General features: G+C 43.1%; 1 protein-coding gene across 2 annotated transcripts in view; it reads right to left on the reverse strand.

Annotated features, from left to right (window-relative positions):
* LOC143808071 (putative cation-transporting ATPase 13A4) overlaps positions 1-17313 on the reverse strand; it is a 730794-nt gene that overhangs the window by 402237 nt on the left and 311244 nt on the right. For both annotated transcript variants that reach the window (XM_077290328.1, XM_077290327.1), the window contains exon 8: positions 1308-1380. In XM_077290328.1, the coding sequence (XP_077146443.1) occupies positions 1308-1380 (73 nt within the window). The remainder of the gene's footprint in view (positions 1-1307; positions 1381-17313) is intronic.

Here is a 17313-nt window from a genome sequence, read left to right on the forward strand (position 1 = left end):
CAGAAGTTTATAATGTACAGCCGTAAAAATAAAAGACCTTTTTTTCACAAAAATGATATTTTCGCCCCCAATTTTTTATTTTCCCAAGGGTAACAGGAGAAATTGGACCCAAAAGTTGTTGTCCAATTTGTCATGAGTTCTCTAATGCCCCATATGTGGGGGTAAGCCACTGTTTGGGCGCATGGCAGAGCTCGGAAGGGAAGGAGTACCATTTGACTTTTTCAACGCAGAATTGGCTGGAACTGAGATCAGATGCCTTTTCGCATTTAGAGAGCCCCTGATGTTCCTAAACAGTGGAAACCCCCTACAAGTGACCCTATTTTGGAAACTAGACCACCTAAGGAACTTATCTAGATGTGTAGTGTGCACTTTCAACCTGCAATTGTTTCACTAAAGTTTATGATGTAGAGCCATGAAAGTTAAAAAATCATTTTTTCCCACAAAAATTATCTTTTAGCCCCCATTTTTGTATTTTCCCAAGGGTATCTGGAGAAATTGGACCCCAAAGTTGTTGTGCAATTTGTCCTGAGTACGCTGATACCCCATATGTGGGAGAAAACTACTGGAAGGTGTCGGCGATGTTCAGATGTGGAGGAAGGCAGAGATGACATACCACAGGATTACCCTTTTCCTGAACAATGAATGGACCCAGATAGCGGGGAGCAAATTTAGTGGACTCTACATGCAGCCTGATGATACGAGCAGAGAACCACTAAATCGCCAGGGGCAAAAACCGGAGCGGGACAACGATGCACGTTGGTGGAGACCCTCATTCTTTCCTTAGAGGCATTAATAGCATCCTTCATGTGATCCCAGATGTCACACGCCTCCACTGCCCAATCCACCACCCTAGGATCGGAGGACAAGACGGGCATAGGCACAGGTACCTGTGGGTGCTAATCGTAATAAAGGAGGAACGGCGCCTGCCCAGTGGAATCAGCGATGGAGTAGTTCAAAGCAAACTGCACACAGGGCAGCAAGGATGCCCAGTGGTCATGCCTGGCAGAAACAAAGTGCTGTAAATATGTGATAAGAGTCTGGTTGGCACTCTCCACAAGCCCATTTGACTTGATGGTACGCTGAAGAGAGACTGAGCTCTATGCTTAGCAGCCGATAAAGCTCCCTCCCAATTAAAGATGCAAATTGGGGACCCTGATCGCTGAAAATCTTATCAGGCATCCCATGAACATGAAAGATATGTTGGTACATATGCTCTATAAAAATTGTACAAAAATTATACATTTAACATGAATAGTTTGCTTTTATTTTTTTAGCTAAATGTTGAAAATCAGGTGTTTGTCACTCACCTCCATTTTTGTTAAGTATAGTAACCTTCATACTGTTATGAGATGAAACCATCTTGTGCAATTTTACGGATTGCTAGTAAAAAATATATTGATAACGTTAATTGCAACATACACACACAAGTTATACACATACTCTTATCATTAGAGATGAGCAGATTGAGCTGCGGAAGATCGTGTTTGAGATGAATATCTCGAAATTTGCGTTTTCACAATAATTCAAACATCTTAAGACTCTATTTGTGGTATGACAAAAAAAACCTTGTCTGGCACCATCTCTCAGACTGCTTCATCAGAGAGTGGACTCACATTGTTTGTGTGATCGCATGGGCCTCCCCATAATGCTCTGCAGGTAATGAAGTTTTACTGATAACTAGTGTTGAGCATTCCGATACCGCAAGTATCGGGTATCGGCAGATATTTGTGGTATCGGAATTCCGATACCGAGTTCCGATACTTTTGTGATATCGGGAATCGGTATCGGGATCAATATTAATGTGTAAAATAAAGAATAAAAATAAAAAATATTGATATACTCACCTCTCCGACGCAGCCTGGACCTTACCGATGTAACCGGCAGCCTCCGTTCCTAAGAATGAGCGCTTGAAAGACCTTAGATGATGTCGCGGCTTGTGATTGTTCGCGTGGCAGTCACGTGACCGCTCACGCGACCAATCACAAGCCGCGAAGTCATCTAAGGTCTTTCAAGCGCTCATTCTTAGGAACGGAGGCTGCCGGTTACATCGATAAGGTCCAGGCTGCGTCGGAGAGGTGATTATATCAATATTTTTTATTTGTATTCTTTATTTTAAACATTAATATGGATCCCAGGGCCTGAAGGAGAGTTTCCTCTCCTTCAGACCCTGGGAACCATACAGGATATCTTCCGATACTTGGTTTCCCATTGACTTGTATTGGTATCGGGTATCGGTATCGGCGATATCCGATACTTTTCGGGTATCGTCCGATACTATCCGATACCGATACTTTCAAGTATTGGACGGTATCGCTCAATACTACTGATAACACTGGTCTACAAAAAAAAAATAATTCTGGCATGGACTTTAAGAACAGTTTTAGACTAATTTGAGGGTGCTGAATTCAAATCTGATCTTATAATTTCTCTATCACATCACGTTTTTGCGCTACAGGTATATAGCCCATTTTCAAGAATTTCATGATAAATATAAGTAGTGCATGAAAAGTGCCGGTTTATACGGTTCACTAAGGTAAATTTAGTTTTCATTTAGTCTCCCAATAAATGTGAGAATATCTTTGTTTTCTTTGAACATGCATAATTCCCATTTGTTATAATAACACCCTTGTTTTCTGTGCTACTGGACAGTAGAGCTACAGCAGAGCATTGGGTAAAAACCAAATGGCCTCAGCGACAGAGTTTGGCATCTGGTGATAAGAATGTCATCCATGATCCTCTAGTGAATAGGAAGGACATTGTCTTTCCTCCCTTACACATAAAACTTGGATTGATGAAGCAGTCCGTCAAAGCTCTCAATTACAGGGGAGAATGCAATATATGCTCAACTTTTCCTGGTCTTAGTGAAGAGAAGACAAAGGCTGGAATATTTGATGGACCTCAAATGAGAACAGTTATGAGAGACCCAAATTTTATCACATCAATGAATGAGACAGAAGAATGAGCTTGGAATGCATTTTGTAATGTGGTGCAGAATTTTCTAGGGAATAAGAAAGAAGACAACTATGAAGAGATCGTGGAGGAGCTACTAATGAGTCTGCAAAATCTTGGATGTAGAATGAGCATCAAGATTCACTATTTACACAGCTATATGGACTTTTTTCCAGAGAACCTTGGGGATGTGAGCGAGGAACAAGGGGAGCGTTTTCATCAGGACATTAAAACAATGGAAGGATGGTATCAAGGCCGGTGGGACTCACATATGATTGCTGACTATTGCTGGAGATTGATGAGAGACAACCCAGAAGCTGTACATCACAGATCAGCCAAGAAAAGAAAGTTCAAATAACTGCCATTTGTCATTCATCTGTGTGCCATATGTGTTTTTATATTTTGTAGTTTAATTCTGTAAGTATATTTGATTTGCTGTACATAGACTTTGTAATCTTTGTTATTCCTTGATTAAAAATATACAATGTAGCATCGAAAATCATGTGTTTTATCATAAAACATTAGGAGTAATTTTAATCAAAAATTGAAAATATCTCGAAATCCTGATGTGATAGCCAAAAACGGAGTTCATATTCGTAATCAGCAGCCAAAATTGACTTGAAATATGTTTTAAAACCTTTTGCCAGAAAAATTGCGTTGAACAGTGTAATAATAACTTGTACAGTGCTGGTTAGCACTTGAGCCATCCCAGATCAGCGATTCCCAGAGGAGCACAACTTATGTGGAAGAGTCTTTTTTTTTTATCTCCAGAATCACTGGGCAAATCTCCCTGTCCTTTAGGGTATGTGCACACGTCAGGATTTCTTGCAGAAATTTCCTGAAGAAAACCAGAAATTTTCTTCAAGAAATCCGCATTTTTTTTTTGCATTTTTTTCCCGTTTTTTTTTTTTTGCTTTTTTTTGCATTTTGCAAGCGAAATTAGCTTGCAGAATGCTAAAGTTTTCCAAGCGATCTGTAGCATCGCTTGGAAAACTGACTGACAGGTTGGTCACACTTGTCAAACATAGTGTTTGACAAGTGTGACCAACTTTTTACTATAGATGCTGCCTATGCAGCATCAATAGTAAAAGATAGAATGTTTAAAAATAATAAAAAAATAAAAAAAAAGGTTATACTCACCTGCAGACAGCCGATCTCCTCAGCGGCGTCCGTTCCAATAGATGGTGTGTGTGCAGGACCTTCGATGACGTCGCGGCTTGTGATTGGTCGCGTGAGCGGTCACATGAGCGGTCACACGACCAATCACAAGACCGCGACGTCATCGCAGGTCCTTCACACAGAGCATCTATAGGAATGGAAGCGGTAGCATGCACCGTAGAGGCGGGAAGACTCCGGGGGCCATCAGAGGGTGAGTATATGACTATTTTTTATTTTAATTCTTTTTTTTTTACCAATTATATGGTGCTCAGTCCGTGGAGGAGAGTCTTCTCTCCTCCACCTTGGGTACCAACCGCACATAATCTGCTTACTTCCCGCATGGTGTGCACAGCCCCTTGCGGGAAGTAAGCAGATCAATGCACTCCTAGGTGTGCGGAATCCCAGCAATTCCGCAAATTTAATGAACATGTTGCTTTTTTTTCCGCGATGCAATTTTTTCGCGGAAAAAAATGCAACATTTGCACAAAAAATGCGGAATACCCTGTAAATAATAGGAGGCATATGTTAGCGTTTTTTTTGCGTTTTTGTCACGTTTTTATAGCGAAAAAATGCGAAAAAAACACGAAAAAACCTGAACGTGTGCACATGGCCTTAGAGTGTAAGATCTTATTATGAGCAGGATCCTCTTTCTCTCGCCTGTAAAGTATAATCTCTTATGATCAGCAGGGTCCTTTGTCTTGTAGAGTGTTAGCTCTTATGGACAGTGGCGTTCTCTCTCTCTCCCCTCTTCCCTTATATGTGTTTTCTGAGCAATTAAAAGTAGAGATGGGTGGACACCTGGAAGTTCAGGTCTGGCGGGTTAAAAAATTTCGGGTTCGGAGGACCAGAACGATACCCGGACCTGAACCGGACTCTATTCACTTGAATGGGGGGCATGAACATCAACTGTTTTCCATGCTTTCTTATGCATGACAGCGTGGCAACCACTGCTTCTGATCTGCGGTAAATCATTAAGGTCGATCAGAGAACCGTGGTTCTCACGCTGTGAAATGACAGCATGAGCCCGCAGCTGTGACAGATGTGTAAAATTTACCTCTGGTCACTGGTGTGGACTGATGGGACTACCATTCCCATAAGCCTACGCCTGCTGCCGCTAGTAACAGCAGAGTGGCTGATGGGAGTATTCATCAGACAGCTCCTGTGCTCTAAATAAATAATATGTAAAAAAAAACTGCATGGGTTCCCCTGTATTTTTGATAACCAGCCACGAAAAACTGATAGCTGTGGGCTGCAATCCTCAGCTGTCAGCTTCAGAAAGGTTGGTTGTCAATAATGGAGGGGTGCCCATATTGATTTTTAATTATTTTAAATAAATCCTTTTAAAAAACGGCATGATGTCTCCCCATTTTTGACAACCAGCTTTGCTAAAGCAGACATCTGGGGACTGGTATTCTCAGGCTGGTAAGGAGCCACAATATTGATCCCCCGGACTAAAAATATCTATTAGATGTGCCAATTCTAAATACTTCCCACTTTCCCTGTAGTGGTGGCAAGTGGGGTTCACAGTTGTGGGGATAATGTCACCTTTGTATTGTTTGGTTGCATCAAGCCCATGGATTAATAATGGAGAGGCATCTATTACTAATTCAATAGTTGGGGTCTAAGGGGTAACGATACCAGCTCTGGCTTGTCAAGGTAAGGAGGCTTATTCGCCGTGCAATGCTCCTCTGGGAAATATAATATGCAAATTGCCTCTTCAGGGAAAAAGAGGACTTAAATTCTATAGCGCCACCCATTGGAAGTAGCGATCCTACAAGTCACAATCAACCCTCCAATGAGTCGTGCAATTGACTTAGGATAAAAGCCAAATCAGTAGCTCAATTCGCATACACGGTGCCCCTTAGACCCCAGTACAGAGCCTCTCACCTAGCCAAATCAGTTCTCATACTTCGCACTGACGAGGGCAAACAGCCCGAAACACCGTGTCTGCGAATTGAGATACTGATTTGGCTTTTATCCTAAGTTATATTGCATGACTCGTTGAAGGGTTGGTTGTGACTTTGTATGATCGCTACTTCCAATAGGAGGCGTTATAGAGTTTAAGTCCTCTTTTTCCCTGAAGAGGCAATTTGCATAATTCAATAGTTATATTGTAAATAAACACAAAGCCAGACTTAAGTCTTTTACTTGAAATAAAAACAAAACACACTTTTCCTTTTTATTTAAAAATAACACATTCCATTGAGTCCCTCGTCTCCTATAATAAAACTAAATTTAAAAAACAACAATATCCCTCATCTGTCCATCATTCTGTTTCACGCCGTAATCCATGACTAGGACTAAATAGCTTTCAACCTGGATGGTGCCAAGATGTGACCATCCAGGTTGAGAACTATTGATGAATGAGCTGCTGCGAGCGCAGCATCAGTGACTAGCGGTGACTAGAGATGAGCGAATATTTCAATGTTCGGTTCGGATTACGCTCGCCGAATTTGCAATATTCGCCGATTAATTTGCTGAATATTCACAGAACATATCCGAACGACTTTCACGTCAATAGGAGGCAAAAACAAACGCATGCACAACACCGCCTTAAATGCTGCCAAAACACATGAAATTAGGGGCAGAAACCAGGAAAGTGGCCTCAATTTACCCACAGTACAAACTGTAGCATGGCACTGCAGCAATCAGCCAGGCATGAGGTATCGCAGTCTGGGACAGCATTTACAGCTTTCAATTGAATGTCACAGTAAGACGAGCTGGGCGATTGATCAGTGTAGGCCCCCTTTGCTGGGAGCCCTGATACCACATGCAGCAACTCTACCTGCTTTCATGCTGAGCCACATTCAGGTGGCACAAATATCAGTTTTGTAGACTACTATTGTCAGAAAACGTGAAGGACAGTAACACGGGTAGTTGAGTCCAATAGGTACCGGTAGGTCTTTCACTACACCAAATCCAGCAGATGGACACCCCACCAGGAGTGTTCACATTTCCAAAAATGATTGGCAGACACCAACAAAGTGGCATCAATTTCACCACAGTAGAAATAGTATAATAGGGACTGATAGTTCTTTCATTACACCAAATCCAGCAGATAGAAACCCACCAAGGAGTGTTCAATTTTAAAGAAATGAGGGCCTTACACCACAGAAGTGGCATAAATTTCACCACATTACAAATAGTATAATAGGAAGCGACAGTTCTTTCACCACACCTAAACCAGCAGATGAACACCCAACGAGGAGTGTCCACATTTAAAGAAATGAGGACCTTACACCACAGAAGTGGCATCATTTTCATCACAGTAGAAATAGTATAATAGTGACCGACAGTTCTTCCACTACACCTAATACAGCAGATGGACACCCAACCAGAAGTGTTCACATTTTAAAAAATGAGTGGTTTTACACCACTGAAGTGGAATAACTGTCACGAGAATAGAAATAGTATAATTGGGACCAAGACATCTTCCAGTACAGCTAACCCAGCAGATGTAGACCAACCATGACTGTTCACATTTCCACAAACTTGTGTTAACAGCAGCAAGCACAGAAGCCACACTAAAGATATCACAAATCTCAAATACAGATACCATACTATATCAAGAAAGACGGTCCCAAGGTCGTCAGCTGGGACCAAAGTGGATAGTATCCAATGGAGCTCCCAAACAATATGTATCCACCACAAAAATGGAGCATATCACCACAAGAAAAAAAGTATCATAAGAACATGTTTTAAGTTCAAAATCAATTATGACACATAATAAATATACATCACAGAGTAATCATTTAGAAACAGAGCAATTGACTAAGGTTAAGGGTGCACCAAAAAATAAGGTGTTACCCCAGGAACACAGACATGGGAAGAAAATATCTCACAGGACCAAAAAAGCTCATGCATAAATATACAATGTAAAGTGACAGTGCACTAAGTACCATCCATGCTATATAGTCCTGAATAAGGTGGGCCACATTATTAATAAGCTAAAATATAATCATAAAAATTATTACTGGTCACTGTCAGTGACCATATAGAAATTGTAGCCTAAATAATGAAAAAAAGACACGGTCCCAGCCATTCATTCTTACCCATATTAGCGTCCATGCATATAAACATGCGTCATGTCCCCTAGTGTATGACACTAGGGACAGAATAATTTTTGTGGTGTCTAGATCAGGCCTCTATAACACACTAGATGATACAAACTATTTTAAACTTAGGTCCCCTACTGAATGACATTAATAACAGAAGGAATTTTGTGGTCTATGTATCAGGCCTCTATAACATACTAAATGCTGCAGACAATTTTAAAGTCAGATCCCTTACTGTATGACATTAATAACAGAAGAATTTTATGTGGCCTATGGATCAGGCCTCTATAAAACACCAAATGCTTCAAACTATTTTAAAGTCAGGTCCCTTACTGTATGACGTAAATAACAGAAGAATTCTTTGTGACCTATGGATCAGGCCTCTGTAACACAGTAGATGCTATAAACTATTTTAAACTCAGGTCCCCTACTGTATGACACTAGGAACAGAATAAGTGTTGTGGCCTTTTGATCAGGCCTCTATAACACACTAGATGATACAAACTATATTAAAGCAAGGTCCCCTACTGAATGACGTTAATAACAGAAGAATTTTTTGTGGTCTGTGGATCAGGCCTCTATAACACACTAGATGCTACAAACTATTTTAAAGTCAGGTCCCCTACTGTATGACGTACATAATGTAAGAGTTATTGTGGCATATGGATCAGGCCTCTTTAACACACTAGATGCTACAAAGTATTTTAAAGTGAAGTCCCCTACTGAATTTAGATAATAACAGAATATTTTTTGTGGCCTATGAATCAGGCCTCTATAACACAATAGATGCTACAAACTGTTTTAAAGTCAGGTGCTTTATTGTATGACACTAGGAACAGAAGAATTTTTGTGGCCTCTAGAACAGGCCTCTATAACACACTAAATGCTACAAATTATTTAAAATTTAGGTCCCCTACTGTATAACATTAATAGTAGATGAGGGTTTTTTGGCCCATGGATCAGGCCTTTATAGCACACTAGATGCTGCAAACTATTTTAATGTTAAGTCCCTTACTGTATGAAGTTAATAGCAGAACAATTTTTTGTGGCCTATGGATCAGGCCTCTATAGCACACTAGATGCTACAAACTATTTTAAAGTCAGGTCCCTTACTTTATGACGTTAATAACAGAAAAAAATTTTGTGGCTTATGGATCATGCCTATTTAACACACTAGATGCTACAAACTATTTTAAAGTCAGGTCCCTTACTGTATGACATTAATAATAATGATGAGCAAACGAGCTCGCCACTATTTGTTACTCGTCCGAGTATCGTGGTACTCGCCGAGCAGCGAGCATTTCCGGGATTATACAGCGGTAACTGCAGTCTCCACCCCATGTTTTTGGCGGATTTTAGAGACCCAATTACGGTGCAGGGATTGTCTGCCAGGCCATGAAACCCCGCAGCCATCTTTATTGTGGTCGTGTAGTGATTGGCTGGGCCGCACAGCATCATCCTGAGTATAAGAGACCTGTCGCCGCCCTGCTCGCCGCATTCATCTCCGGATTCAGCGAGAGTAGGGAGAGCTGCTGCTGAGATAGGGTCAGAATCGTGGTTTTAGAGTTAGTGTAGGTCTGCAACTCTTACATCCACAACTCCTCAGAAACCAAAAGTCCTTTTTAGGGCTAATTCGTGGGTCCCGATATTGCAGCGCTAGGTAGGCAGGGCACAGCATATCCACATCAGTGCAAGGGCTGCAGGCACTGTATGTCCGTCCATTGCTCCCACTGCATCCTTCCCAAAGATCCACAACTGCCTGCTGCTGCTGCAGCTTATTAACTGTCTATATACAGTACCTTTTTTTTCTTTTTCCAAAAATTCCCCCCCAGCCCCCCAAAAAATATACAGTCTATTTTGTCAGACTGAGGCATGTTGAAAAATTACAGTTTGTCAGGCATACGTAGCATAGTTGTGTGTGCTAGCCTTGTGCCCCCTTTTTTCGGTGTGTTTTAAATTCACCGAAAAAAGCCGTCATATATCTCTGCTCCAAGTTTTTTCCATTGGAGGCTGGTGTACTTATTTTGTGGCTGTGTGATACTCCAATTCTGTACAGTGCTATTTAGCCCCAAAAATTGTTTTAAAGGGCACAGATTTGCCAGTGTGGTATTTCAGTTACAGCCGTCATATATCTCTGCTCCAAGTTAAGCCATTGGAGGCCGGTGTACTTACTTTGTGGCTGTGTGATACTTAAATTCTATAACGACGCTATTCAGCCTAAACCAAATATTAAAGGCCACAGATTTGCCAGTGTGGTATTTCTGTTACAGACGTCATATATCTCTGCTCCACGTTTTGCCATTGGAGGCCGGTGTATTTATTTATGGGCTGTGAGATACTCAAATCCTATACAGCGCTATTTTGCATAAATTAACTTTAATAATACAGTCTGTTAGGTCAGGCTGAGGCCTGCCTGGTGTTTGGGTTTGAAAAGTCGTAGATTTGCAGGCATACTGATCACATATTATTTCGCTACTAATAAAGACATTTGTGTTGAGCATTTGAAATACTGCAGTAGTCCATTTAAAATGGGCAAGGCAAGGGGCAAGGGACGGGGAAGTGGACGTGATGCTGATGTTGCACCCAGAGGACAAGGCCGTGGGCAAGGTGAAAGTGGACAACAACAAAGACCCACATCTTCTCGCTCGACTTTCCTGTCCCAGTTTCTAGGAGACCGCAGCACACCACTATTGAAGCTAGAGCAGTGTGAAACGGTTGTTGGTTGGATAGCGGATAATGCTTCCAGCCACTTAGCCACCACCACCACCTTGTCTTCCACATGGTCAAGTCTGAGTAGCCGTAAATGTGGCCAGGATATTCCTCACCCTGATCCTCCTTCCTCCCACCATGCTGAGTGCCGTGAGTGCCCTGATCCCACACTTTTCCATTTCAAAATTCAGAAACTCTGCCGGTCAACTTGATCGCATGTACAGCTGCCCAAAGCTTTTACCAGCCTCGGCCATACGAAGGCGATGGTGGGAAAGTGTCACAAGACATGGACGATGATGAGACACAATTGCCAGAAAGTCAGGAGGAGGAGCAGGGTGCGGATGTGGAAGACAAGGTGGTGGATAACATAGTAGTGACTGACCCAACCTGGCAGGAGGACATGCCCAGTGAGGACAGCAGCACAAATGGGGAGGAAGGCATATCCCCCCAACAGGCAGAAAGAAGCAGTGTGGTGGCCACAGACAAGGCGTCATGCATCCCTTCCCCGTAACACCAACATGAGTCAAATTTCCATTCCACCTGTGAGATCTTCCCGAGTCTGGTTATTTTTTAAAGACTCTGCCAATAACCCCAAACAGGCCATTTGCAGCACCTGCCATGCCCACATCAGCAGGGATAGCAAAACAACAAGCCTGACCACCACCAGCATGATCAGGCACATACAAGCCCATACTTTGTGGGCCGAACCCCAGGCTCCAGGAACACTGCCTGCTGGTCCCACCACTGCTTCTTCCACTGTTTTGTGTAGAAGCCAATCCCCAGTACACTGTGCATGTGAAGAGGCCTCTAACCCTGCACCTGTTGTGGCCCAAAGTCAAGCAGCACCATCATCAAGCACGTCCACGTCCTTGTCCCAGCACAGCGTTCAGTCGTCTATAACCCAGTCTTTGGAACGCAAGCGGAAATACCCTGCCAACGCACCACAGGCCACAGTCCTCAATTCTAATATTTCTCTTCTGCTTGCGCTAGAAATGCTGCCTTTTAGGCTTGTTGAGTTGGAAGCTTTCTGCAACCTGAAGGCGGCGGCCATCCCAAGGTACTCGGACCCCAGTCGCCACTATTTCTCTCGGTGGGCCGTACCGGTATTACCCCAGTCTGTGTCCCACAACATTAGCCGTGCTCTCAACAATGCTGTTACCGGGAAAGTCTACCTAACCATGGACACGTGGACAAGTGCTAGTGGGCAGGGATGGTACATCTCAATGATGGCACACTGGGTTAACATAGTGAAGCTGGGACCCAGTCGGACCTTGGGATGGAACACATCCTCCCCACGCCGAGGATTGCTGGCCCTACATCAGTCAGGGTTGCCCCCACAGTATACAGCTCCTGCACCTCCTCCTCCTCTTCATTCTCCATGTCTGAAATCAACATATCAGTCAGAAGCTGGAAGCACTGCAGCACTGCCTCAGCCAAGCTGCGACAGGCTGTGCTGAAGCTAATCTGTATAGGTGACAAACCGCACAATGCAGAAGAGTTATGGACAGCGCTGAAAGAGCAGTCAGATGTTTGGATGGCATCGCTGAACCTACAGCCAGGCATGGTCGTGTGACATTGGCCATAACCTGGTGGTGGCTCTGAGGCAAGGTGAGCTCACACACTTGCTTGGCCCATGTGCTTAACCTCATGGTTCAACGTTTTCTGAAAAGCTACTCAGAGCTGCCGGATCTGATAGTGAAAGTACGCCGTCTGTCTGCCCATTGTAGAAAGTCAGCTACAGCTTCATCCGCCCTTGCTGTGTTCCAGCAGCATTTTCAGCTTCTAGCTCACCGACTGTTGTGTGATGTCCCACGTGCTGGAACTCTGCGCTGCATATGTTGGAAAGGATTTGTGAGCTGAATAGGGCCGTTGTTGACTGACAACATCAACAAAGCCGTTGAATTTCAGGTCAGACTCCACACATAAGACCTCTGGAGTGGACATGGATTTCAGACATATGTAACATCCTCCAAAACATTGAGGACCACCAATATGGTGAGCGGCGATGACGTCATAATTAGCACCACCATCCTGCTTCTCAGCATTCTAAAAAACTCTCTGCTCAAAATCAAAGAGGATGTATTGCAGGCAGAGCATGACGACAAGGAGGAGAAGGAGGAAGAACAGGAGCTAATATCATGCTCTATGGACGGTACTACCAACACATCTGTATTCGCGTCTATTCAGCAGGGATGGCCTGAGGACAGTGAGGAGGAGGATGAAGATGAGCAGGAGGACAGCATGGTCAGTCGTCCTGTTGGTGAGGACACGGAAGTTTTGCCTGTTAGCGGTCTGGCACGCATGGCTGACTTTATGTTGCACTGCATTTCACGTGATGCTCGGATTATCAAAATTTTGGGTGACACTCATTACTGGTTGGTGACACTTCTAGACCCACGCTACAAGGAGAACTTTCAACCTCTTCTTCCTGAGGCAGAGAGGTGTACAAAAATGTTGCAGTACCACAGGGCCCTTGTAGCAGAATTACTTACAAAATTCCCATGTGAGAACGCTGGCAGCAGATGTCAGAGTTTGTTGTACAACCAAGGACTCCAATCAATAGAGACAGAAGTACAATCCAGCTCAGGCAGGGGAACAATGGCCAAGTTCTGGGACAGTTTTCTCAGACCCTCCCATTGTGGCGGCACAGAGGCAAGGGGTGCTGTCACAAGAAGAGCAATGTTTGGGAAGATGATGAGGGAGTACCTTGCAGATCATACAAACGTCCTCCTTGATTCCTCTGTGTCTTTTAATTATTGGGTATCCAAGCTGGACACGTGGCATGAACTGTCTCTCTTCACCTTGGAGGTCCTAGCCTGCCCTGCTGCTATTGTTCTGTCAGAGAGGGTTTTTAGTGTCGCTGGTGGAATTATAATGTAAGCAAATCTGCTTTTCAAATGAAAATGCTGACAGGCTGACTCTTATCAAAATGAACAAGGCCTGGATTGGGAAAAACTTCTGTATACCACCAAGTGAAACCAGCGAAACATAATCTCAAATACATTTTCTGTTTTAGGGAGGTGTATTCTCATGCACCTCTTCACAACCACACATGGGATACGCTTCCAGATTTGGTCTGTTTGTTTTTATCATCCTCTTTATCCTCATTCTCCTCATCCAGAACCACTATATCACCAGGGTGAACATGCTTTGTACGGTGCATGTTGGCCAAGGGGCCTGCGATGGATCTTTTTTCTTTAAAAAAAAAAAAAAGAGTTTTACATTGGGGAATTGGGCCTGACGCTACGTTCGGCCAACTTCTTAAGTCTGTCTCCAGCAATCTGTCCTGTATCTGCCAGTAGATCACCAGGGTCAATGTGCTCTGTACGGTGCATGTTGGCCAAGGGGGCTGTAATAGCACTATTTTAATCAGTCCAAAAAGGACACCACATTGGGTAATTGGGCATGGCTTTCCATGGGGCCTACTTCTTAACTCTGTCTCCTGTAATGTGTACTTTAACTGCCACTAGATGACCAGGGTGCATGTGCTCAGTACTGTTATAGGCCGGTGAATTTTGGGCAAGTGAGCTGTGAAGGCCCTATATTTTTAAGTCTAAAAAGGACAATACATTGGGGAATTGGGCATGACATTTCTTTGGGCCTACTTCTTAACTCTGTCTCCTGCAATCTGTCCAGTTCCTGCCAGTAGATCACCAGGGTGAACGTGGTCTGTAGGGGGCATTTAGGGCTAGGGGGCTGTGATGGTACTATTTTAATCAGTCCAAAAAGGACCCCACATTGGGGAATTGGGCCTACTTCTTTACTCTGTCTCCTGTAATGTCTCTTGTTTAACTACCACTAGATCACCAGGGTGAACGTGCTTTGTACTGTTATAGGCCGGTAAAGTTTGGTCAAGGGGGGCTGTGATGGCACTAGTCTATTTTTACAAAAGGTACCCCCCATTGGCGAAACCACATCCTTGTTGGCAAACACTTCATAACATTTGTGTACCTTAAAGAGCTCACTTGAAAAGCTCCTTTTTGTGTTGCCAGGTTGCTAACATTGGACCCAATACACTTCCTATAAATTAGATAAAGCAATGCTGTTACTTTGCTTCAGTAGTTCATTAAAAATATAGCTTTGTCCACTATATTTGTTTCTTTCCTTGTGAGCTTTAACTTTGTATGCCTCTAATGTAGAAATGGAGAATATAAAAATGGCGATTTGTAAACAAGATTGAAATACTGTATACCAAATGCATTCAGACAATCACGTAGCTGCATTTCTTGTAAAACATTTAGAGAAGTGATAGACAATGCTCATAGTGAGTGACACAATCTTGATAAATGTTCTAAGCCTCTATATGTTTGCTGTTTGTCATTGTAAAACATTAGGTTTACTGAAACAATGCAGATATACCCTCCATCTTGGATTTATTTGTCTGTATTGTTGTCTGTGTTTTCACAGTAGCCATTTTGGAAGGAATGGATTTCCGTGAACGCGAAAAAGCGTGGCTAAATCAGCTTGATCAGGTGTTCAGCGGGAGTGCTGGGGGCACAGTTGATTTTAAAATCGGAGACACTAGTGGTCTCACTAATAAATATAAGGAGCTGCTTAATAAGCGCACACGCCTATGGTGGAACAAGGCTTTTTTGGATCGTTACATCAGCTGTGGGTTGGTTCCACGGGGCCTACGAGTCCAAGTTTTCCCCTCCTTTGTGGTGAATGATACTGATTTTATACAACAGTGGGAGGACGCAGCATCTGTGTGTTCTAGGAAATTTATGGAACTACTATCTAAGAATAATGATAAACAATTGAAAGAATTGGATACGGAACTTAATACTATTCAGGAAGAGATTAACAAGTGTCTAGTGGGCGAATTAGGGATAAAATTTAAAGAAGAGATATATGTACTTCTTAAGAAGTGGGAGAGTGACGTGGTACAAAATAAAACGAGGAAGTACCAGCGTGATCTGACTGACCGTCAACAAGGCCAAATGTATAAATGGCACAACAGAAGGCTTTTTAATAAAACATTGCCCAGAAGTCGTTCCACTTCTATCTCTTCGGTATCCTCCGTTGAAGATAGAACACAGAGAATTGATAGTGTAAGACCCACTTGGACTAAACGGGATCATGAGAGGAACAATGAGTGGAGAAATGGAAGACTGAGAAATAAACGAAAAACGAATATATCTCCTGCAATGGAGAAAAAATTGAAAACCAATGTTATGGAGGTAATCAATTTGTCCACTCATGTTCTTTCTGACCCACAAAGAGAGGTGTTGGGTTTGGGTTTGTCTTTTTCTCCATGCAATAACTTTGATTCTTTCATAGCATTGAAGGATCTTCATCTTTATGCTCGGAAGATTATCCTTAAAAGACTGCACCTACGTTCTTCAGGAAATGAGGAAATAACTGATCCCATTGAATTAGAAACATTAAAAAATCTGGAAGAATTGGAACAGGAGTCTCTTGCTGAAGAGGTAAGTGCGTCTCCACCCCCTATTATGGCCAGATGTACCACCTTTCCCCCTTTGTCACTTTGCCCCCAGGTCGAGATTTTCGTTAAGTTAGTGATGGATGATTTCAACAAAATATCTAACTATAAAAAATGTGATAATCTCACAGTCAAACAGAGGGAGGCACTTGATGAAATCAAAAAGTGGGACGATATTGTGATAAAACCAGCTGACAAGGGGGGAAACGTGGTCATCTGGCCAGTGGAGAGGTACGAAAAAGAAGCATTCAGACAACTGAGAAATAGGGACACTTATACTCCATTGCCACATAATCCTCTCCCTGTTTTCCAGACTCAATTACAAAACATCCTTGAAATGGCGTATGAGAGGGGAATCATAAATAAGAAAACACTGGGTGGCCTCCTCACACAATGCCCAGTAATTCCCACTTTCTATCTGCTCCCCAAGGTCCACAAAGATCCAGCCTCACCTCCGGGGCGTCCTATTGTCTCTGGCATAGGAGGGCTGTGTGATATGGTATGTAAATTCATTGAACACTACTTGAAACCACAGGTTGAAACCTTGCCCTCTTATGTCAGGGACACTACGGACGTCCTGAGACGTGTGGATGGCCTTGTCGTGGAGAAGGACATGTTACTCGTAACGGCGGATGTTGAATCCCTTTACACCAGCATCCGCCATGTGGATGGGATGCGGGCCTCCAGGTTTTTCCTGGAGTCTAGTAATTTGGATCCTGACCTCCGTGAGCTGGTGTTGGAGCTGTTGGAATTCATCCTTACAAAAAAATTTTTTGTTTTTAAAGATCGTTTTTTTCCACCAGCGACAGGGCACCGCCATGGGAGCGGCCTGTGCGCCTTCGTACGCTAATTTATTTTTTGGGTTTTCGGGAACGTGAAATTTTCCAGAATGGCGCACAGGCCGCCCCCCAAGTACTAGGGTGGTATAGATATATTGATGATGTGCTCTTTATATGGCATGGCCCTGTCCTGGAGCTACAGAAGTTTATGGTGGGATTG

Source organism: Ranitomeya variabilis, chromosome 2 (assembly GCF_051348905.1).
Source record: "Ranitomeya variabilis isolate aRanVar5 chromosome 2, aRanVar5.hap1, whole genome shotgun sequence".
In the NCBI taxonomy this organism is placed as follows: Eukaryota; Metazoa; Chordata; class Amphibia; order Anura; family Dendrobatidae; genus Ranitomeya; species Ranitomeya variabilis.